Source organism: Centroberyx gerrardi, chromosome 14, assembly GCF_048128805.1.
Source record: "Centroberyx gerrardi isolate f3 chromosome 14, fCenGer3.hap1.cur.20231027, whole genome shotgun sequence".
NCBI lineage: Eukaryota > Metazoa > Chordata > Actinopteri > Beryciformes > Berycidae > Centroberyx > Centroberyx gerrardi.
Window position 1 is genome coordinate 24,259,463 of NC_136010.1, and position 25,457 is coordinate 24,284,919.

General features: G+C 44.5%; 1 protein-coding gene across 4 annotated transcripts in view; it reads right to left on the minus strand.

Moving 5' to 3' along the window:
• Positions 1–13,567, minus strand: part of tns2a (tensin 2a) — a 52,980-nt gene extending 39,413 nt beyond the window's left edge. For 3 of the 4 annotated variants that reach the window (XM_078288494.1, XM_078288493.1, XM_071927605.2), the window contains exon 1: positions 13,368–13,567. In XM_078288494.1, the coding sequence (XP_078144620.1) occupies positions 13,368–13,496 (129 nt within the window). In that variant the 5' untranslated portion in view covers positions 13,497–13,567. Of the gene's footprint in view, positions 1–6,272; positions 6,383–13,367 lie in introns of those variants that run through there. The other variant, XM_078288495.1, reaches the window with a different exon arrangement.
• Between the last annotated feature and the right edge of the window lie 11,890 nt (positions 13,568–25,457).

Below are 25,457 nucleotides of genomic sequence, written 5' to 3' on the forward strand. Positions count from 1 at the left end.
TAAGATGAATCCTAACGTCAATACTAACCCATAATGTGCTTAACTGTCATGCCAGCAGTCAATATGGGAGAGTGGGGGTCATTTTTCTTCTCATTTTGGAACAAAACTCTTCAAATATTCACATTGTAACAGTAGCAGTGATTGTGGTGTAACATATTGTTACATACACAAAACATATAACATATTTAGTACATCACTTGTAAGCTCAGAATCTTTCTTGATTCTTGCAATGTGGGAAGAGATTTAAACTATGTTGAGTCACTGGTTAAGAGTGTCAACAAAATGTCTGAAATGTAAATGTTAATGCAGCTCTGTTCAAGTAGCTGTTAATAGAGGTACACGTCCTGTATGCTGCCTACCAATCCAACACAGAAAACTTCTACTGAGTTCGGCCTGGAAACTCCAGTGGCACCAGTCCCACTTCTTACAAGCCTGCTGCACTGCTGCTGTACTGTTACACAAGTCCCAAGAGGAATTATTTAGAAAATCTTACAGTGCGAATGCTAAGCCATTGCAGCACGGTGGGACTTCCACAACGACTACCACTGTACGCGCGGCTTAATTAGGGAAGCACACAAACTGCGTTGAGTATCCAGCCAAATACCAGTCAGCTCAACTTGGGAGTTCAGCAGAACAAGCCACAGTGGACGAGGTTTACAGCTTGAACAGAGGAAGCAGAGAACAGCTGGTAGAGTCTCAGTGAAAACAACCTGTGAGACCGGGCCCAGACCTCAGGATAGTAATTACTGTCGCCGCTGTAATGGATGAAAAATGTCCTCCTCTGGTAAGACATGTGTGTTATTCAATACTGTCTCTCTGACCTAATAAAGAAACTATTAGCTGTGTTTAGGTCTTTTCTGCTGCCAGAGAGAGAGATAAAGAGCGTGAGAGTCAAAAGAGAAGAAAAGAGAATGAGAGAATGTTACATTTAAAATAACATTTGATTCATTCATCTATTCACTCACACTTTCGTTGCACATTTCCACAGTCAAACAGCCATAATGTTCACCAAACTGGATCCATCTCCCACCTAGTGACAATTAGTGACGAGCAAACAAATCCCTCCTTTTAGCTACTTTATCTCCCAGAGCCTCCACCAGCTGGGACCTGCCTCAGCTTCCACAGAACTGACACTGGCTGTAAACAGCTACCTGAGACCTGAGGAAGAAAACTCACACGCACACACACGCTCGCACGCACACACACTCACGTGCAGACGTGTATCCCTGCAGACAGGCGGTGGAAAAGGACAACCTTCCCTTTCCTCTTCCCTGCCTGAATCCCCTGTGTGCCAGGACAAGACCCCACCTCCTCGACAACATCTGCTGCACACAAGAAGGCCCTTTTTCTTATATTTTTAGCCGTCTGGCGAAAAAAAATAAAAAAAAGGAACCAGGGGTTTCTGGAGTCAAAGAGATGCTTTCTAACCAGCAACCCCTCCTCTTCCTCGCTGCCCGTCTGCCAGTCGTCGCAGAACAGTAGCCGGATTGAACGAGGGAGGGGTCGGACACACACGCACAAGCAGGGATTTACGCATACACATGTAAATACACAGACATAGACACACACACATACACACACACACACCCCTGGAAACTCTCTTGCTCTTTCCCCCCTCTTCTCCCTCTAAAAATAGTCTTGATATTTAGACAATGATGGACATTGTGTGGCAGTGGTACATTACTGACTACAGGACTGGACACAGTGACCTCAGCTGTAGCTGCAGATGGTCTCTAAGGACACCCAGCAGAACTGCCCTCGAGGGGAAGGTCCTCTTACTTATAATAGATGAATTATAGAAGAATACTGTGATTGTCCATCAGTTATAATGGGAATATGTCTCCATAAGGGTATGGAGGCCAAGCATGACCACTTCGCTTTGCTCGAAAGTCATCGCTTGTGGGCATTTCACTGGTCAAGCAAAATCTCAGTTATTCGTTTCTGTAGACCTATGTTGTATTTCATCATTTTCTTCAGTTAATTTTGTACAAATATTATCTATAATCATGTGTCTGGAAAATGTAATCTTGAAATGATGCTTTACTCTAGCAAGCTAGCTAGCTAAGTGGCTGCAGCTGTTTGGATGTACTAGGGTAGTTAGGCTGGCAAGCTAACATTACGTATTTAGCCTACCAGAGCTAAAGCTAGAAGCTAAGATATTTAAGTCTACTTCAGGTAACGCTACACACAAGGAAAACCAACAATCTCTGACTTTCCTCCATACATGAATTCATTTGTCAAGATCTTTATAAGCGGGCAAAGATGTCATATAATTCAGGAAATCCCGACAGTCATAATAATTCTCTCTTCCATCTTCCAGTCAGTGATGAAGTGGAACTAGGAACAAAAATGTAATGACCGTGAGAATTGGATAACCCAGATTTTTGCCTGAATGTGATTGGCTCTCACATCATGACCACTGTGGCCACTGTGGCCGGCCAGGCTACTCACTTCAGATGAACAATGAAAAGTTCTCTCTTAGGTTTCCCATTGAAGAATATCATAATTGTTCATTGGCAACAATCACAGTCTTGGTCTAAGGGAATCTCAGGTCCTTACAGGAATTTACATACATGACCCACAGCTATAATGTAAAAGTGTGCTAACTCTTGAATAATCTTTTTCTGTAAGGGGAAAGTTAGGTTGCCCTTATAAAGAGTGACATATTTATGCATCAGTTACCATGTGAATTAGTTCTTAATCTGTTCCTCTCTACTGGGAAAGTTTGCTCCTGCTTCACTTACTGGAATACTTTGGCTGTCCACAACTTGGACTTGATCTCCAAAACACAACGGGCCAAAGCATCTGTTGCTCAATGAAACGATAATGGTTGCTAATTCTGTAATGGTTGTTAATTATGTAGCCGTGATACACCCACATGAACAGTCATTCAGTCTGTGTGTGTGTATGTTTCTATGTGTGTGCTTAAATCCCACCCTCCACTCAGATTATCTCACGTGGACTTGTATCTGAGTTCCTGCATCATTTGTTGGCATCAAGGCCAGTGTGTGTGTGTGTGTGTGTATGTCCAAAGGGTGGGACAGGCAGTGGAGGGAACAGAGACTGCCTGTTCCCGAGGTGAGGTCAGCGTGTCGCCATGATACACTTCCGGTCCCTACGGCTCTAGCTGCAAACACACACGCACACATACACACACAGCTCCAGCAGCAGCAACAGGTCCCCATAGACCCACTAGTACACACACACACACACACACACACACACCCTGTCCTTACAGCTCCAGCAGCAGCACCAACACCTCCTGTGAGCGTTGTTCATATTTACTGGCAAAACTCCCCATCTGTTTTGCCTCAAAACTGTAATGTGGTCTTAATAAGCCGATGACATCATCCAGAGGTCCATCTTGCTTTGGAAGCTGAAGAAGCGAGCGAGTTAGAAACTGATGAGATTCCAGCTTCAGACATTGGAAACACATTGAGGAGACCTGCTGCCGCTTATGTAAATCGTTTGCATCTACGCTGTATTAACACCTCAGGACTTTCCATGGAGAGAGTGAACGGCTGCCACTGTGGATCTGAACTCGGCGTAACTGCATTTGGCACACGGAGTACGGACCGGGCGCTCCCTCAGCTCCTCGGCTTGGCAGCGATGAGGGGGTGTCCCATGCAGGAAAGCATGGGAAGCAATGTGAAGCTTACTTTAAATGTGTTCTAACTTTATTTATCCGTGGACGGTTTGCGGAGCCGTCACGCACCGTTTTTCAGGAACACCCAACTTCACGGTCATATAGTTATTACATATTCACACCTGGGAGCTGCCCAGTACAGCCGCAGTGATTTTCCCAGCATGCCTGAAGAGTTGAACTGGCAACCTTCTAGTCACAAGCTCGCTTCTTTAATCTTAAAGTCACACTGAAATTAAACTTTTTCGCCTTTTTGGCTCATTCTAACCATCATGCCATACACCAATTTGACAATTTATGACAAAAAATGACAAAACATTCACATCAAAACGCCATTACTTTTACTTCCTGGAAAACTGAAAATCTTTAGTCGTGACTTTGTGTACCAGGACGCGACATATAAATTCCAACTAATAAAATCATTACATGTTTTTGAACATTCCGTCCCTCCGCCCTTCCCATCAAATAAAACTGCCTTTCTCTCCCTAACTGATATCCCATTGGTTTACACTTTTGAATGATCCCTCCCCACATTATGTCCCGCCCCAATATCCTGTTTTAACAGGAAGTACATCACTCTCAAAATGCCGTTTCCCTGTGACTTTAAGTCTACCACAACACCATCTGATCAAATATCTACAGAAGCATGAAATATTGTTCACATAGGAGAAATCCATTAATGGCCACATCGTTATCAGTGCAAGAGGAAAGGTTGGAGAGGTTGGACAATGTTATCTTGTTGTTAATCCATAGCTGTTTTCCTCATGTCAGCTCACCATGTTGCAGCGTGAGGTAGGAACTGACATGGGAACATGATATGGAGGCCACACTGATTCATGAGACACACAACAGACATGCATCAGTACACACACGCAGGCATACACACACATCCACGCATGGATGTGTGCAGTACCACACCATGCACATGTGCAGGATCATACGCATGCACATACATGCACCTGTGTGCGCGCACGCACACACACACACACACACACACATTAGCACACACATTATATTTTGCTGGTCTTTGTTCACAGCATCCTTTTAGTCAACTAATGTACCCTTGGCAAAATGACACATCACACACACATCCACGTGCACACACAAACTTACACACACAAATGCTCGCTCTCACACACATGCGTACACACACACACACACACACACACACACACAATCTACCCTAGCTTGCCTTCACCATCTGATAAAGATGGAAGCAACAAATTTGAACTCACTCTTGTTATTGTAATTGAGTAGATTGTCTGTGTACTTTTTGAGTATTTTTGAAGTCACTTAAGCACTTAAGCATCACCACAGACTGGCCATTTTATGAGAGAATGATGAGAGAAACAAGGCAAGGGGGAAGTCAGTGAATGCCAACAGATCTAAATCGCCTCCCCAGCTCTCACCCATGGCCTTGGCCTTTAGATTTACAGTTCTGAAAACAGAGTATGAAGCCAAGACGAATGGCCTGTACAGAAGCCACTAACTCATCCCTACACTGTTGTGCTGAGTCATGCTTTACTCAGTAACGTTACTCCAAGTAACATTTTAGGTTAGCTAGCTGCTTTTTTACTTAAGTAGATTTTCATACCAGCAATTATTACTCTATTTAAGTTAACCTGTGACACCTGCTCTTTCAAAGCTACACCTAAGTCAAACCGGCACCGGCACGGGCACGCGCACATGCAGCCGTCGCAGGGAAGCGCGAGAGACATGTTTCCTCTCCAACATCACTTAACTACATTATAATAATAATTGACCGGTGCTGACGCAGTAGGATGGAGAGACGGGGGAGGGGTGCTTAATGCATCATATGACCGCATTCATAACTTTTTGTCAGGATAATGAAGAGCAGCGCAAATTTTGTGGATTCCCAACAAATCAAATAGCTTACGTTATGAATAGCCTAATGCAGCCCCTTTGGTTGTGGTCTTCCCTGAGAAAACCCCTTACGCTGAAGAACTACAGTAATCCTATAATAACATTTAGAATGATACCATGTAAAAAAACACATATTATAGGCCTACTATAGTGAAACCGCAGGAGATGAAAATACCATTAAGTATAAAGTCGCTATAAGCTCACTATTGAGTACCACAGACATATAAGTTCCTATAGGAATATTATAAGAATATTACACTGATACTATAGGAGTTTAAAAAATATACCATCAAGTACGATAAGGTCACTATAAACCCACTATTGAGCACCATAGACGCATTGTAAATCCTTAGGAATATTCCAGTGGTTTGTCATTAGGGGAGTCGCGTGCAAACTGCCTGACAGTCTGCAGGCTTGAATACAATGTAACCCAGTCTGAAGTATGATCAAGTGATCAGAAAGCTCTGACAGAGAAGACAGTGAGCTCATACAGGCGAAACTGGTGGGATTTAAAAAGTTATGGCGTCTACACAGTAGACAGTCCAGTTCACAACCAAAGTGCGCAACTCCATAGCCTAAACATGCGCATGAAAACTCAGCATCATAATGCAGTCCATCCAAATCCCATTTCCAGATTCCCAATACTGACTATTACATTGTAGATAAACGACCCCCAACCTAAAACAAAACAAAAAAAAATGAAAGATGAACTTTTTTCCAAGACAAATGTGACTTCTAATCTTACCTTATTCATTTTCCCCCTAATCCTGTCCTCTGGTTCAAAAGTTCTCTCTCATTCTCGGGGAGGCCATCAATAACATGGTCTGCGACTATGAGATAACTTGTTTTCTTTACTCCGGTCCGCCCTCCGTATTGGGGCTGCGGGGTGGAGCTACAGCCAGCAAAAAAGCATGTGTGGAATAGTATTACTGGAATTCTGCCTCCTGATTGGTCAGCTTTAGGAGGGAGAGTGAAGACACGCACTCCGGATTGGCTGGATTCATCACTATAATATTCCTATAAGGACTTATAGCGTGTTTGAGGTACTCAGTAATGAGTTTACAGTGACCTAATCACCCTTGATGGTATTTTTTAATTACCCATGTTATCACTGTAATATTCCCATGTTATTCCTATAGGGACTTGTACTGTGTCTGTGGTACCCAGTAGTGACTTTATAGTCTCCTAACAGTATTTGATATGGTATTTATTAAATCTCCTACGGTATTTTCTGGATTCTCTGATTTTCTGTGGTATACACTACTTTGCTGAACTGCAGTAGCATGGAATTTTTGTTTTGTGGTTCCATCATCATCCTCATCATCACGATTTCTCCTTCCTCTCACTATTACACACACTCACGCACACACACACACCTTGGAGCACCACCATCTGCAGTGGCACTACTGCAGAGTAGTGAGCAGTGTGCTAATAGCAGCATCTAGTGGTGGAACATGATAAATGCGCCAGGTAAGTCAGAGTTTCTGCTGCTGCTCAGAGACTTGGCAGGCCAAGCACAACTCTTGATATTACTCATGAATTTTGAACATAACTGCTCTGTAGCTGATCATTATGCATGGACTCTGGGCCCAGGCCAGCTGTTACGGCTCTTAATAGAGACAGAGACTAACTAAGTTTTTGCCCCTGTGAAGACACAAAGGACACAAAATAAAATACATGCATGGAGTGTCCAAATGAATCTGTGCGTTAGATTACAATTCACAGATGAAAAAGTTGATGGTATAACAGTCTGTGTCTCATTCATCACAATTGAGACAAGCAGAGATAAATGTAGATTTTCTTAAATACACATACAGAGCTTTGATATAGACCTTTGACTGCTTGCCTGGCAATCTGTCTGTATGATAAAATGTCTGTATATGTGATTGTATGCATATATGTGTGTATGTACATCCATATACATCATATGTCTTTTTAGCTGCCTCTCTACCTGCAAATTGTCAGCCTACACAGTATATTCCCCAGGCTCAGACTGCTAATGCACAGGGCATTATTTCTGTCTGCTACCGCAATCTCTTAGTCGATTCCATATGTGTTGGATTGATGTGCAGGTACGCAGCCTGTACAGTATATCCCCACCAATCAGTGTAGAACGTGACCGTGAGTCATGCAGCAATCCCCCCTAAATAACACGTGGAGTAACTCAGTCCAATTCTTGGCTCATAACCCTGGAATTTCCGGCTCATGTCAGGAAAAAAAGTAAGGATTGACGGATTGGGGGATCTTGGGTGGCTTAGTTGTCTGTGGAGTTTTACCTCTCTTTCTTTTGGATCATGGCAGAGGGAGAGGAGGGAGTTGACGAGGAGGAGAAATGGACGTGATGAGTGAGAAGGGGAGGAAAAGCAGGGTGAAAGAGAAAAGAGAGGAAGATGGAGAAAGTTGGGGCAAGAGGTGAGAATTTGGCAGGGAAGGTGAAGAGGTAAGGGGGGAAAAGGTAGAAAGAGGGAAGAGATGAGAGGGAGGGAGGGAGGGAGGGAGGGAGGGAGGGAGGGAGGGGCGGGAAGGCCACAGGAGAGTCTATGAAAATACCGGGGAACCATGAGAGACAGGAAGCCGGTGCTTGGGATTGGAATGAGGGGTTTGGGTCGGTGAGCAAGCCAGTGGGGGAGGGGGAGGCTGGAGGAACGATGGAGATGGTGAGTTCAGAAGAAGGGGGGAAGAGAAGCGAGTCAGAGTGTGTGTGTGTGTGTGTGTGTGCGCAGAGTGAGGGAGTCTGACTTCGGCTGCCGATTTGCGAATGTGGCGCTCTTGCACTGCGGCCAAATACACATGAAGCGATAAGTTGGAGTATTTCCACTACCATGAAAGATGGACAAAGAACAAAGAAGGTGTTGGTGATGGTGGTGTGTGTGTGTGTGTGTGTGTGTGTGTGTGTGTTTAGGGGGGTGCAGACATGGTTGTGCAAGACCAAAACAGGCAGAACTTGCACCCTCCATTTAGGGTTGAATTGGGCATAGAAGCTCATCCCGAATCAGCCTTTTCACTGCACTTGTCTATGGGCAATAAAACAAACGTCCGCACTTGACGCCGACCGCAAGCATTGAATTAAACTCAAGCGAGCCTGGATGATAAATTGACATTACATAACATCAAGCACTGCAGTCCAACACGCCACAACACGCCACGCCATGCCATATTAAACACTACAAGGATGTGAGCACTGCATTTCATATTGCAGGGATGCCAGGTGTGTTTGGGTCTAATGCGTCTAGAGCGGAGGATTTAGAGTCTCGAGGAAGTGGAAAGGCTTGGAAAGGAGGTAAACGAGAAAAGGGGGTGGACTGAGCGGGAACTGGGGCCAAGAGGAAATGAGGAGGAGGAGGAGGAGGAGGAGGAGGAGGAACGGGGCTGCGTTGCTTGAGGAATGATTGTGTAAGACAGCACTAAGCCAAAGGCTGATAAGGTACAGCTGTTGAAGGAGCGAAAGAGAGAGAGAGAGAGCGGTGGGACAAGTGGGGGTGAGAGAGAGAAAGAGAAAGAGACAAAGAGAAAAGAACGATGACAGGAATGAACACAGAGCCACGTGAGAAAAGTCTGCTTAGGAGGCCCTGTAGGAAACAGTTGCATCCTGGGAGTGCAGTGTTCACAGTTACTGTGCACTTGAGTTCAATAAAAAGCTGAATCCTTTCCTAAAGACTTTTTCCCCCACAAAGCGTATTCAAAACACACTCTTGGACAAGTGTCAAGTAGACATTTTTGGGGGGAAGCAAAGAAAATATTGTGTGCATAGTTTGCTGTGAGGTGTTTCTTTAAAGGGCGGTGCTGGGATTTGTTGGGGTTTTTGCAGACTTTTTGGAGGGAGGAAAAGGTTTATGTCTTTCCCTTTTCCCTCGATCAGCTTTCATCTCCGTGCCCACCCCACACACACACACACACCATACGCAAAAACAAGCATTCCTCAAATCCTGGTCAGAGTTTGGGACAGATCATTGTTCTCAAGCCACAGGAATCTAGTCTACTACAGCCACCCTCTGAGTCTGGACTTTGTGTAGGAATTCACCTTATTTGTCATATGTAGGAGTGTGGGAGACACAAATAGCACTATTCTACTGTTTTGGAGTGAATGTACAAGAAGGCACTGTAAGTTTGTGTGGCATTAGCCCATGCTTCACATCTGTAAGGAATCATGATTCAGTTTCTGAGGTATGTTTGCATGCATTGTAGAATATTGTATTCTATTCTATTCTATTCTGAATGTTGGGGTCTATATTTAACCCTGACCGGTCAGTGTTCCTTCCTGTGTTGGGTGTGTGTTTGTAGTGAATGCCTGTGGCTCATGGCCTCCGTGTTGGTCACGGCCAGTCTGAGCTTTGTTGTTCATGAGGAATCCAAGCGAAGCTGTACAAATACATATACAAGCCCTATAAAACCGCTTTCTCAACCTCAGGTCTCTTTATTTCTGTAGAATCAAGGCAACCATCCCCAAACAGCCTCTATATACAGAACATCCAGCGAGTACGGCAACACACATAAACTTGAGAGAGCGGGAACCACAAGCATTTAGAAGGGTGACACTCTTATCTATGTGTGATACGTGTGAAACAGTAGAATAAGCTTAAAAGTCTAGATCATCAACATGGTAATGTATGCAAGGGCGAAAGCCATAACGCTTGGTGCAAAGCATTATTTCATAGCACATATAGAGATGAGCGGATCACCCCCAAGCTAAAATTATGCAGTTCCATGGAAGCTTTGAGCGAGTGAGCATCATATTAAAATTCAATTGCCAAGTGATTCCATTAATGACTTTCAGACTATGATACTTGGCGGTGTATTTTGTTGAATTCAATCCATGTTTCTTATGGTGCCTGCCAAGATATTAAGACCTCTCAACCCCATTATGGTCAGTTTGTGATCATAACACACAAAAAGGTAGATCAGAAAACCATTTCATGAGAACGATACAGAGAACCCAGAGGTGGCAGTTTCACTCGTTCTGCCAGAGAGCGATCCACTTACATTCCTCCCAAGTGGATTTTGCATCATTCGCGAGAGCTGGGGAATGAGAATCATATGCGCCACAACAAAACCAGCCGCAGACCTTATGACTCACGCTATTAGGAATTGTTTATCTTAAGAATCCGTTTTTGGAAGGTTGTTTATTGATGCTCAGCTACTCTCTATATCAGCAGCTGTCCACTCAGCTGCAGTCTTGCCTCTTACCAAAACCAAACCAGCAGTTAAATCTGATATTTTAGCCCTATTCAGCCAACAGAAGCTGGATGACAATATAAATTCCTCGAAGTCAAACAATAACAATAACACGCAACAAAGAATGAAAAAAGTAACACCAGTTCTTACCAGATTAAAAGTAAAATACAGTACTTTTTGAGGGACATTAGATAACCGGAGACCTTGGATGACAAAAGGAAACACTTTTACAGACTGCATCCCCTATATTTTAAAGATGGACATAATTTGTTTTCTCCAACCTATGTTCACATTTGGAAATTCAGTTTTCTTATCAACGCCAAAGCAAAGAACTATGCCACAAGGGTTCAAATGCTAAAACACCTGTGATAAAACATCCCTTTAGAATATCATTAACACAACATCAGTAAATTACAGAATCACAATGAGACGAGAGCTGCCTAAAGAGCATCATTTCAGCTGCCAAGACTTTCAGGCTTTGATCCTTGGCTGTGCATGTATGTGCACAGCCAAGCCATATGCTTGCCAAAATATGAAGACATTAAACTCTCAATCCCATTAGGCTCAGGTTCTCGCAGATAAGTAGCATCTAAATTACTTCTCACACCTAGAATGGTCTGCAGGTCCAGAAAAAGAAAGGAGGAGGAAGAGGAGAGGGAGGGAAGGAGGGAGATGGAGGAAGAGGAAGACGAAGAAGAAGAAGAAGAAGAAGAAGAAGAAGAAGAAGAAGAAGAAGAAAAAGAAAAAGAAAAAGAAGGAGGAGGAGGAAGAGGAGGAAGACAAGAACCAGCAGAAGAAAAAACAAGAGATTGAGAAGGTAAGCAACAATACTCTTAAAATGGAAACAAGATCAGGAAGGTAATACTCTTAAGGTGAAACAGTATTGCAGAAGAAGAAGATTAAGAAGAACAATAAGAACAAGAAGAGCAAGAAGAAGAGGAAGAAGAAGAAGACGATGACGAACAAGAACAAGAAAAAGAACAAGATTAAGAAAAACACCATAAACAGCACAGACAACATCTCCTGTTGGATAATCGGTGGGATCTATCTGGTTCCCACACCCATGTAGCGGGGTCAGCCACTGCAGGATGACGTAGACCAGAGGGCTCCACATTCCCACGCTGCTCAGCATGTGATATGGAGCCATGGGGACTTTGGAGAACCAAATGTGCACACACACACACACACACACACACAGACAACAAGCATACACGTGCATGCATGCCGTCATGCACGTGCAGAAAAATGGAAATGCACACATACGCATGTATGCACACACGCATGCATGTATCTAAAAATACGCCATTATTATGCATGTATGTAATCAAACGTGACGTAACACAGACTTGTGAACAGAGGTCAGTTTACTCTTGATGACTAATAGCACTTCAAGGCCTCTGCAGCCAGCTAGCCCGTCTCTGTTTACATTATGGTAATTCCCCAGCAGTGGTGAGGCCATCACAACAGGCGCTATTGTGTCTGTACAGATGTGGCCCCAGCTTGGAGATGCCATCATCATCCACATCATCTTTTAAGAAGGCCACAGACAACCCAAAACAAACACACGCTCCTTGTATGAAGTCTTTGTAAAAACAATCGCTATCGTTTACTCAATACATTATCTGCCTACTGTATACATTTCAGAGAGGCTTATTCCATCCTCAGATCTCCCATGTTATATATAGGCAACACTAATAACACTAATATCTCAAGGCAATTTGCTCAAATTCAAGAACGGCAGGCTGGGAGTGTCATTTGTCTCCTGTCTTGAAGGTAAAGAAAGCATTTTTACATCTGTCCTCAGCTCTGTATTCCTTTCCTAGCACTCCTCTATCATACATAACTATTGCAGGATCATGGCAATATGCTGATCCATCTATACAGACTACTTTCTAGGGTTAGGGTTGTGGTTAGAAACTTTGTCTTGCTCAAGTGTCCTTGAGCAAGACACTGAATTTCTACCAGCTGCAGGGCTGCTGTTAGCTGACTCTGACCTTTGACCTCCCTGAGGAGGGAGGTCAAAGGTCAGGCAAGTAAGACAATTTCATTACAGGGATCAATAAAGTAGTAAAGTATAACATTATTATCATTAGACATTTTTTGTTAGGGCACTGTTACTCTGACCATTGCACTCCTTACTATTAATGTTGCTGATTGACCATTTTAAACTCATTCTATTGTTCTCATTTCATTTTACATCAGCTAAATGCTCTAAATATTCCCTGAACTGTCCCTTTTGATCTATAAATTAACAAGTGGATTGCATTTCATATGTGGTGATAACAAAGTTGATGCCATCACTCTTTAACCCTCCTTAAATTGCCCTCCATATACTGAAAACAGACATGATCTACACTACAGACCTGCTTATACACTGTGCTGCTGGCAAGGTGTTTTCTTTCCACATAGTCTTTGCCAACTTTTTCCATCAAATATGTGGATTTCTATACTGGCCAGTGCAGTAAAGCTCAATGAGCCTCAGCATTGGACTGGGCTTTGCCTTGTCAAAAACACATGGATGGATTTGTGTGCATGGGGGTGTGTGAAGAGGAGGGGGTTGCAAGTGTGTATACAGTTGTATATGCATGTGTATGTTTGTTTGAGTATCTGTAATTTCTTTTTCACTCACATAACGCACACACACACACACACACACACACACACTCACCTTGGTCAGCCTCATCCTGCCGCTGTCACTCCTCTCCGGACTCCTTCTCTTCACAGACGAGCTCCTGACCACCGGCACCGCTCGGACCTCTTCCTCCCCGCACCAGTCCGAACCCAGGACGCAACCCATATAGACCCCTCGCTCCCTGTCTTTCTTCTCTCCCTCTACCCCCCCTCCTCTCTCTCTCTCTCTCTCTCCTCTTCCCTCGTCCTCTAAACGGGCACTGTTCTCCAGCCCAGGCTCCCAGGCAGCTGTTTTTGTCAGCTGGAGAGGAGGAGAGAGAGGCCCTTCCCCTTTTCCTGGCGCTCATTCAGCCTCGCTCGCCCTGCGAAGGGGACAGAGGGGAGGATACACTCCGCACGCTCTCACTCCCCTGCTCCGCTACTTAAAAAACACCTCTCTCTCTCTCTCTCTCTCTCTCTCTCTCTCTCTCTCTCTCTCTCTCTCTCTCTCACTGCAGTCACATGTAGACACCCCACTTTTCTGTCTCCACCCTCTCACACCCCTCCTTCTCTTTGTCTCACACACATGCAGCTACAAACAACCCCCTCTTTCCTATAGGCATGTTTGGGTTCCCTACTTTTTGTTTTCCTTCTCTCTGTGTCTATCACTCCCTCTGTACCTCCACTTTTCTTAACTCACACTCATGCACCCTGCTTCAAATACACACCCATTGTTACGTCCCATTCTGGTCACTGATACATCCTCCCATCACTCGAACCTCTCACACATTTTATTCTCTCTCTCTTATATTTCCTTTATTCCTCCTTTTCCTTCCCCCTTCACTCTCCTCATCCATCTCTTTTCCTCTGCTGAAACCCTTCCATCCCGAGCGCAAGTCTCTCCTTTCCTTCCCTCTCTCTTTTCTCTTGCTTCTACCCCTCTAGGTTGCCTCACTCTTTGCATGTACAATTACCTCTCTGTTTCCTCCCTCCACCCCCCCCCCCCCCACCCCCCCAACCTATTTCTCCTTCTCAGCGCTCCTCTGTTTCCTGCTACCCAGATACAGGCGGCCTCTCCTCAGCTCAGGCCCCTGGACATTGTTGGTATTGTCTGGAAAACAAGCAAAGAAGCCACAACGGCAACAAGCAGCTGTTAGGATGCCCGGCGAGCCAGTGAATCAGAACGGACCGAGATACGGTTTACAATGCTATAGCCTGTTTTGTTGCATTCGGTATACAATGCAGGCTCTTTTCCCCTCTCCGTGTCTAACATATAACGCAGCAGAGGAGAACGTGTGTGAAGGAATGTCACCGATACATCCTTGTCATTGTTCGGATGCTGTTGTGTGGAGTTTGGCCCGGGGAGAGCAAAGGGCAAACTTCGACTCATTCCTGTGATTTGACATCAGCTCTGACCACAGAGTCCCGCCCCCTGCGGTTTTAATATTACCAGAGGGTGTGAAACATATTAGCGTCGCTCGTGTTACTTTTCCTCCCTCTCTCTCCGGTGTTGTTTATTTCTTCTCCCCAGAGTGTTTTGGCTGCCGCACGAGAGCTCACAGGGCCTCGGAAGAGTGAGACCGTACCCCTTAAAAGGCAAATTCTTGACGTGCCTCCAAAAAAAGCCCCCCCCCTTTCTATTTACTCTCTCTCTCTCTCTCTCTCTCCATTCCTCTTTTCTGCTCTTTCGTTTTCCTGCTCTCTCTCTCTCTCCTCAGACAGTAAACAGTCTTGATGTTGCAAGCCTGTTGCTCCAGACAAGCTTTCCAGGTGTCCTTCCTTCCTCCCTCCCAATGCATCCATCCCAGTTCCACTCCGATCCAGCCCTCCTCCCCCAACCCCGTTTCTTAGGCCCCCTTCCAGTCACCCCCAACCCCTCCTTTGCTTTCTCTCCCCCCTCTATGTATGTCTACGCTTTCAGACGAGGCCCCAGACGTTAGCTCAGGCTGCGTTTACAACAAGCCCCCCTCCTGGTTTCAAGTGCCGTGAAATTAACTCCTTCTAATCAACTCAGATCCTGTTTTCGCATCTGGAAGAGATGGAGAGAGAGAGAGAGAGAGAGAGAGAGAGAGAGAGGTGGAGACAGAGAGAGGTGGTTTGCAAAGAGTGAGGGTGTCATCTACCGCACAAAAGCCACTTTGGGGGCCAAAAGAAAGATCTCCCTCCTTTCATCTGATGAGACGATAGGTGCCACAGAAAGAAACTAAGAGCACACTTACTGTCTCTAAAATGGAGCCTTTTTTTGGCAAAGATGTGGCTGTCTTCCTTGGCAGCCTCCTTGCTGCAGATAGTCTCATTATTTGGCACTTGTTAGGAGACTTGGCAGGAATCTGCTTAAGTCTGGATCAGCGAAGATTAGTGACGGATTTCTACGAAAGTGAGATGGACCTCTAGATAACAAGGCAGGGACGGGAGGATGAGGGAGAGGAGCAGAGGAAGACAAGGAGATCAACCAAGCCCAAATATGGAGAGCCAGAGAGAGAGAGAGAGAGAGAGAGAGAGAGAGAGGGAGCGAGAGAGGGAAAGAGAGGGAGGATTGTAAACCTTGAACAAATGGTGAAGAAACAAAGGAGTACAGAAATAGACACAGTTGCGATGATGTCAGGAAAGACGTGACCCAAGTCTTCTATAGGCCTTGTTCCACATCAGGACTTCTTTTAAGATTTGTTTACATCCCACATTAATGCCTGTCTTTTAATTTCACTGGCTGTAAACATATGTGCCACTTTCCCAAAGATTGTAAAGTCGACTTCTTCTCTCAGTAACATCTCTCTGTGCTAAACTTCCCTCTCTCACCCCTCCCATTCGGTCCCTTTGCAGTGTCCAAGCATCCATCTCTGTGTGCTTGTCTTGAGCTACGCCATGACTTCCCTCTGTGTGTGTGCTAACCTCACACGGCGGTAAACACACACAGCGGTCAGCCCATTGACCAAGGACAGCTCCATGCCAAGGGTGTGGGCACTGTCCCCAGTTAGCACTATGGACTCACGAACAGGAAAGAACCAAAGCACGGTCCGTAATCACTGGCCATAGAATAGAGAATAGAAGAGAATAAACCATACCAGCTGTGAAATGAATACCTCTCAACGGTATATATCAGAGCCAAAAACTACAATAGGGCAAAATGAATGTTGCACAATGTCAATTACTTCTATTTTCATAGGGGGCTGCGGTTTAAAATCTATGTGTGTGGACTTACATTTATCGGGGCCACCAACTTTTTGCCTAAGCAGCAAGGTCAGGAAAATGAATCAATCATCCATCTTTGCGATTGACGTCAGTTTTGGCACAGGACTGCGGCCGTTTGACAGTGAATACAAAAGGCGGAAACAGGCCGTCTAGGTTTGAAAGGCTTCTAGCTTAGTCATCATGGAAAAGAGCGGAGGAAACTGGAAGAGAAGTCATGCTAGGCTGGAAATGTGTCACATCCCAATCATCTGTATGATCCTAAGGATAAAATGTGGCGGGCAGAACTGCGTTTTCTTATCTCTGCTGTATGCACCTGAAGGCCCAAAGACAAGAAGAAAAGAAAAACTATGTTCTGCAGAAGCACCTGTTTCAAACTAAAGGTTATCCATTAAAAGTCAAGGATCACTCGCACTGTAACTGTAAAGTTTAGTACAGTAGTAGTTCTCTGGTGAGGCGCCGCTCCTCTCCAACTGTCTGGAGCTTATTGCCTTGTTAAAGACTTCTCAATTCAGCCTTGAATTCAGCTGAGGCCTTGTTCAAAATGCCTCTGTCCTTGTTTCCCCGTCACTTTGAACACAAACCAATGGCCTTGAATTGGGATCAGGCCTACAGATTTTGTCCAATTCTCTTTCCTCATTCACTCTCAAACTTTTATCAAAGATAGTCGGACAAGTCGAGGTACAAAGGTGGTTGACTGGACAAAGATAAATACAAATCCATGTAATGTAACTGCATGGCTGTGATTTGTCTCATGCTATGCAGTCATGCAGTACTCGTCTCTCCTTTCTCTCTCACCATCCTCTCTCTCTCTCTCTCACACAGTACACCTGCCACACCATCCCAGGAACATCTTCTCTCATCAAACGCTGCACCTAAATAGGTTAACAAGGGAGCAAGACTATACTCACCCCCCATAAGCCAATAGACATCCCAAATGGTGTGATGTAGGGAAGAAAAGTTTGCTATCTTTTAATGCACCTCATTATCGCCCTGTGACTTTGACTATGGATACTAGAAATGGACTTTTCCATAAATCATCTTGTCACCCCCTGATACCATCTACTGCCTTAAACCTAAACTGTAAAGTATGGCTGAAAATGAATAGCAAAACTACTAGGTTTAAAGAGGATTGTGGGGTATAAATGAGGTTAGGCAGCAATCCCCGTTCCTCAGAAACATGATAGTAAGCCAGCAGGGTGCATGTGTGGCCCAGGCGTCGGGAGTCTCCACCACCACACCATCTCTGGGCAGTGAATCATCACCGACTATGTTCTTGGGAAACAGACAGACAGCGGCTGCCCTTTCTGTCCCCGGACGGGACATCCTGGTGTCCCTCGGGTGGGAGGAGCCCACAGAGGCCGAGTCTCCAGGAATAGGCCACAACATGGGAGACCGGAGAGGGAGAAGAGGGGAGGAGAGGCTAGGAAAATGTCAGTGCGTTTAATAGTGGCTCTGAGCGCAGGCAGCTGTTCAGCGCAAAAAGAAAAAAAAGAGGCTTTTGGAACAGTGGGTCCTGTTCCCTCGTACTTTCTTGCCTTTTGTTCAGCCCCCCCCCCACCCCCCCCCCCCAAAATACACACACACAAAAATAAACCCTCAGCATTACAACACAACAAATGCCTGTTTCTCATCACCACTCCACAGCAGAGAACCGAAATATGCCAAGGGGCGCGTAGCTTCTGCATAATGGGCTTTGCCACAAGGGGTCAAAGGTCACAAATGTGGGAGAGCACACCTGGAGGGGTCAGGGTGACGAGGGCAGAGAGCTCTGATGGGAGGAAGGGCGTTGGGATAGGAAGTCTGGAATGAAAAATTATATATTTAAAAAATGCTACAAAGGATGTTATAAAATCATTCAGCAGGTTTTTATGATTTTCCCCTCTCTTATTATTATTTTTCTTTACAGTAGGGAACCTACTGGATGTTTTGGTCTCAGGGAAACGGAGCCACAGGCGTGTATTTGAACTGTGGGCACCACAATCTGGTCAACCATGGCTTTTAAGATGTGAATTTGCGGGGTAACGCTCAAGCAGTCAAAACAAGATGATTGAGACATGCGGTAGACCATTTCCTTTAGGGGATAAGAACGTAATAAATTCCTCACGTCCATTTTGGTTCATCTGGGCCGCGCTGAAGCATCCTCATGCTGGGTTGATTAGGAGGAATTTCAGAAATTCCCACGGCTGTCTAGTGCTAAGAGAGGCTGCTTCTTCTGGGAATTAGGGACAATTAGGAGTGCTAGACCATGTAGATGCAGTTAGATAAAATCCTAAGAAATTAGGAAACTAATGAAAACAGGCTAAAATAAATCCTGTTGAGTAATGTGAGCCGTATCAGTGGAATAATTGCATACTTCGCTGCATATATATAAGTGGATTCTTGAAATGAAACACCAAGGAGAAAGCATATCGCTCCACTTGAAGTTCCGCCTCACATTTAAAAGTTTGATCGAAGCCATGTCTGTTCTTTGAAACAGCTGAAATTGCTATAGAACATTGCCTAACTGTGATTTGGTGGTTCTGTAGGGCGGTAAAGCTTTCCACAGGGAACTCAGGCTGGACGGCAGACAGAGTGACAAACTTACATGTGCTTCAGTGACATCTAGAGGCACAGATGGCCAGTTACACAAAATGCCTAAAATGTAAAAATAAAAATGTAAGTGTAGAGGGTTGAATAGTTTTGTGAGATTCTCCAGAGTGTAGAGTGCAGCCCATAATCATTCCTACTAAGTTGTGGAAAGATCCTTTAATTGCTTCAGTAAACTCTCTTTCAGACTGGTCACTTGTGATAGTTCATTGCACAATTCTTGAATCCTTTCAGGAAAGAGTTTGGGTTTCAACATCCCTTTATTTACCAAATAAGGGAAGTGTACAAAATGATGGCCAGTTTCCACAGCAGTGTGTTTAACAGAACCCAGTCACACATAGAAAAACAAAACAAAAAACAGAAGCAAAACACACTAGACACACAAATCAAAAACCAAAACACACAAACAAAACAAAACTGTCAACCACCTCCTATTTCCTGCCTACTCCCCCCTGCAAAATGCAACTCCTCCTCCCTCTCATTGCTTTCTAACAGGCAAGCTCAACCTTCATTCTCCCTCTAACAAAACTCATAAAGACCTCAACTACATAATGGCCAAACTCTACCATTTAATTCCTACTGAAATACATTGCCAACTTTCCTAGACCTAGTAGAAAGTTACTTAAACATCTTTTGGCTTGTTTTCTTTTATAATGGTGTCCAAATATGAAACCTGACTTTTGACACGCATCATTTGACACACCTTTATAGAGCTGGCTAGTCACATGATACTGTGGTTCAACAAGTGATTTTCCCCATCTCAACCACCGTCCAACTTCATTCTGTTGTTGATTACAGCCGATCTGTATCAACTAGGCTGATTACCTTCTAGGGGGTGAAGCAATGCTCCATTATGTGATTGCTATCATCAGTGACTGAATGTTTCAACCTCTTCCCTTACCATCCTCAAACTAATGGGCTTGTGGAAATGTTAAATGATGGGGTTTTTTTTTAACTTAAGACAAAGATGTAATTGGAAATCTCAGTGTATATAATGATACCTCTTCAGAATAGACTACCACATTTTAATTTGACCCCGCATTATCCTTTTTGCACTTTCTGTATTTCAGATCTATTAATAAAATGGACACTGAGTTTTTCCAATCAACAATGTTTGGTCTACGAACTCAAAACATTTGACCACCCTACACAGCCCATACTGCCTGATGTTTGGGAGAGAGGTGAGGTATCTGTCAGAGGTACCAAAGGAGTATGAGGTTAGATACTATAATAAGGCACTCTTTCCCTTAATTAAAATGCCTTTATTAATATGGCATGGTTCTATTGAACATTAAAAAAAACTCTGATATGTTTCAGCCACATGCCTTCATCAGGGCATGTGGCTGAAACGCTGTCAACCCCTGTGTCAATTCAAATGTATTGTGGGACAAATGAACTGTCGTTTTCTAATGTTGGTCTATTTGTTTATTTGTGGGCAGCAGCTCAGCTGATGTGCCAGCTGATTGGTCCTTTTTTACAGCAGCTATCCACTCATTACGATGGTCTGGGTCTTTAGCAATGTTACACAAAGTTAGTCCTGACTTTCCTTTTGGCATTATGCAACGTGAAACCTGGGGAGATGTCCGGATAGAAGTAGACCAAACCAGAAACTGTTGCAGTTACTGGAGATTTGTTTGAACAATATATGACAAATACCACCTGCAAATTGAGGGGACAACCATGGGCGAAAGATACGCACCATCGCACGCCAACCTATATATGAGTCAGTGGAAGTGAGAGGCCTTACATTACAGGAGAGACAGGACATAGCATATTAATGAGGTTGAAACATCTTTATAATACTGGGGAAGTTAGACTTGGCACTATACTGGTACTGCATTTCCAATAGCACACAACTGACCATCTGACAATATCAGGATTGGAGACGAATGGCGTGTGAACCAGCGGGCAACGGAAGAGGGCAGAGAGGATATGGATTAAGAAATTCGGCAACACAAGTGCCGATGGGGTTAAATGAAATGTAGATGATTTATTTCACGATTCTGATTGACTACGATATTGTCCTGTCAAAAATTACAATGGTATGGTGCTTTTAACATGTATGAAGTTAATTACTTCCTCCTCTTTCCCACAAACAACAAAAAAAATATATATATATATAAATATAGACATCAGAGTGGTGAAAAGGGCTTTCAAAAAGGCCAATAACTTTTTATGCCTGTATTTCTGCATTTCTGATGTGACACAGTTGCTGCTTGTGCCAGAAAGACACTGCCATTGACCTAAAAAAATTACACTGCAGACACTGCAGGGTGGGTTTACATAACTGGGCTGCGGGGTTAGAAGCCATGGATATTTTGTGCATGATTATATATGATAATTTCACTGCAAATTGTATGTGTAGCTGTTTTTTAAAAGTAAACATTTAGCATCTTTTGAATCTTCGGAATCTTCCCACCTTTCTCAACCAATTGGCTCTGCTTTCAATGACATCACAATGCCTGCTGACATCACGCTTCTCTCTATGTCACAATTGGAATTCGATGGAATTGTAGTATAAAAGACCATGCATGAGCGACAGAGGCTCATTTTGCGTAAAAACAACGACCGTTTACCTTGTGAGAGAGAGAGAGAAGCAAGCAGCACACGATTCATAGAAGAGAAGAAAGAGGAGAAGGGAAGAAGAGACAGAGTATTGTTGGAAGCCTCCTCAAGGAGAGAGAGACTCTCCTGAAGGCATGGAGCGCAAAGGAAGGGTCCATGAGAGGCCCAGGGGTCCCAACAATGTATTCAAGAGGCTGAGGGATTGTGAGGATGAGAACGCGGCCCTCCACCTAGAACTGGAGAACCTGGAAGCCTACCTCCAGGGCTGTGAAATGGAAAATAAGGCCCTGCACCGAGAAATGCAGGGACTCAAGAGAGAGAGGGCCTTTTGCAGACGCGAGCATGGCATTAAGACAGACAGGGAGGAGTTCCTCTGCCGAGAGAACGCGGACCTCCGCAAGAAAATAGAGGAACTCCGAGAAAGGCTCCAGAACACCGACGAGCTGGCGAGGAAACTGGAGGCCTGTGAGATCGAAAAGGTCGACCTCCGCCAAGACATGTTGGAGAACAGACTTGTCCAGAGAAAGAGGAACGCCTACAAACAAGAGCTAGCCACCAATCTTAAGGTGGAGAAGGAGGAGAAGGCAGTCCTGTGCAAACAGAACGAGGACCTCCGCAAACAGCTGAAGGAGCAGGCCATAAAACTCAAGGCCTACGAGGCGGAGACTAAAGCCCCCCAGCAAGAGAATGCCACTAACCTTCCAGCAGCGAAGGAGGTGGAGTTTCTGCGCCGCAAGAATGAGGACCTCCGCACAGAGATGAAGGAGTGTATAGAAAAGCTTCAGAGTGCCCATGAGCTGGCCATGAAGAGCAAGATCCGTGAGCTGAAAGAGGCACACTGGAAAGAAATCGAGGAGCTGAAAATGGCCCACAAAGATCTTGCCATGGGCATCGAGGATGTTGCGGCTGAGGTCAAGACACAGAGGGAGGAGAAAGAGGCCCTATGCCAGGAGAAGGAAGCCCTCCGCCGAGATGTGGAGGAGCTTAATCAAATGCTCCAGAAAGAGAAGGAGCTGGCTGCTGAGCGTGAGGCAGAGAGCAAGGACCTCCGCAAGAAAATTAAGGACTTCAGAGAGGAGCTCCGCAGCGCCACTGAGCTGGCCATGAAGAACAAGGCCAGTGAGATGGACGAGAAACATCGGAAAGAAGTGGATGAGCTGGCAGCGCTCCACAAGAAGATTGCCTCCAGCACTGTGAACCTTGAGGCCAAGCTCAAGAAACAGAGCGAGGAGAAGGAGGCACTCCACCAGGAGAAGGAAGCCCTCCGCCGAGATGTGGAGGAGCTTAATCAAATGCTCCAGAAAGAGAAGGAGCTGGCTGCTGAGCGTGAGGCAGAGAACGAGGACCTCCGCAAGAAAATTAAGGACTTCAGAGCGGAGCTCCGCAGCGCCACTGAGCTGGCCATGAAGAACAAGGCCAGTGAGATGGAAGAGAAACATCAGAAAGAAGTGGACGAGCTGGCAGCGCTCCACAAGAAGATCGCCTCCAGCACTGTGAACCTTGAGGCCAAGCTCAAGGAACAGAGTGAGGAGAAGGAGGCACTCCACCAGGAGAAGGAAGCCCTCCAGCGAAAGGTGGAGGAGCTTAAGGAAATGCTCCAGAAAGCGAAGGAGCTGGTCACAGAGCGTAAGGCAGAGAACAAGGTCCTTCGCCAACAGAACGAGGACCTCCGCAAGGAAGTGAAGGACTTCACAGAGAAGCTCCACAGTGCCCCTGAAGGACAGGCCATGAAGAACAAGGTCAGAGAGATGGAGAAGGAACTCCGCAAAGCAGTGGAAGAGCTGACAGCGCTCCAGAAAAGGATCGCCTTGAGTACTGTGAACCTCACGGCCAAGCTCAAGGAACAGAATGAGGAGAAGGAGGCACTCCATCAGGAGAAGAAAGCCCTCCAGCAAAAAGTGGAGGAGCTTAATGAAATGCTCGAGAAAGAGAGGAACTTGAGCGACGATGAGCAGACCATCAAGCTCAAAACCTTGGAGCTGGAAATTGAAGAGCTCAAAAAGCTTTGTGCAGAGGAGGCCTTCACCACAAAGAACCTTTCCATCGAGCGCAAGGCAGAGAAGGAGAAGGAGGCTCTACGCCAAAAGATGGAGGAGCACGCCACCCAGCTGAAGGTGGAAGAGGTGGAAAATGAGGCCCGCAAATCCAACAGAGAGGCAGAGGTGGGAGGCTCTGGAGAGGAAGAACTCCCCAAAAAGACCAAGAAGCCTTCCATGTTCAGAAGATTTGCTAAGCTCTTTACCTCAAATAAGAGGAAGGAGAAAAAAAAGGAGAAGAAAAAGGAGAAGATGGAGTCCACTTGAGTTGCTTCAACCCAAGAACCTGAGCACGCTAACACCTGTGCTCACTCTATCTCCTCTCTCCTCACTCTCTCCCACACACACAAACACCCTTACCCCCCCACCCCCCACCCCCTTAACCCTACAACCATTTGCAACACACCACCTAACACCCAACCCCCCTTACCTTGCATTTTTCATTAATAAAAGATATCACCAATGATATCTCTAAAATAATGCACCGCCTGTGTGGTTTTAATTATGTAGAGAATTGTGGCACTACAGTCAACATTGTATGCAGAGGATTTAAGACAGCTGGGCAGAGACAATGTTGTAGAGAAAATATAAAAGCGGTGTTGGATCTATAGTTGTTTTTATATTTTTATGGTATCAATTGTTTGTGTGGTTTTCCAATTTAAATGCTGTTGTCAAACTCAGAAATTAAAGTGGAACTGCTGTGGTACATTTACCTCATCCTGGAGTCACATCATGACCTTCGAAAAAAAACAAAAACACTCAATATCCACCCAAAATAATTTTATACACAGGCATTCATAGAACAAATGGCAAATTGATTCCAGTTCAGTATTCTGTGCATGTAAGTAAATGTAAATGGTCATTTTCATTAAGTAATTGAATCACCACAACTAATATAATTTTTAATCCAACTGTCCAAATATAGTCTTATTCCTAAATCTAATGTCTTTATTATTCCAAATTAAATGGCTATGCATGGGGAGAAAACATGTGCTTTTAAGGAATTAACCAGGATAAAAGTGCTTATTTATAATAAACTTTACTCTTGTCCTCTAAGTAGGATTCTTCCGTTAGGCTTCGTTTAGGCTGTTTGGAAGAGATCCGCATTTTGTCAAGGTGTCACACAAAGTATGGCTAGCTTCTAATGTCGAAGAGAGAAATTCGGCAATCACTTCCGTCTTCACTTTAATAATCCTTATGTGTACCCCATCACTGCAGTTGTAGAGTAAGCTATCAGAGATTCACTTGTTTATTTTTGCGATAGCCGTAGTTGCTTTTGTTGTGCCATCGCAACGTTTAGTGAAGCGTTTAAAGAATTAAATTAGTTTAGAAGTCGTTTCCGTTTTGCACATGCGCAGTGTGACAATGTCTGATGCCGCCTGCTAACTTGCTAAAACGGACAAATATTAATTTGTCTTGGTCAATAGATAATATAGCCGTTATTGTATTACATAGAATTGGCAATAGTTTTTTGTCACAGTACATTGTTGTATGTTCGTGTGCGCATTTTCGACATTTTCTGTTGGAACATGCAGTATTTATCTTCACTTCTTTCATATCTTTGACAAAACTAGGAGGGAGGGAATTTCGCCCACCTCATATTTATGTAATATCGTTGCTATATCTGTTAGTACGTATATACTAGAAAAATCTGGTTAGCTCTTCGGGTCTTAAATTATCAAATGAAAGTATCTTTAGTTAAATTTGTGACATAATGATCATCTCTCAAATTTATTTTGGATCAGGCAGTACTGTGGTCGATCCGAAAAGGA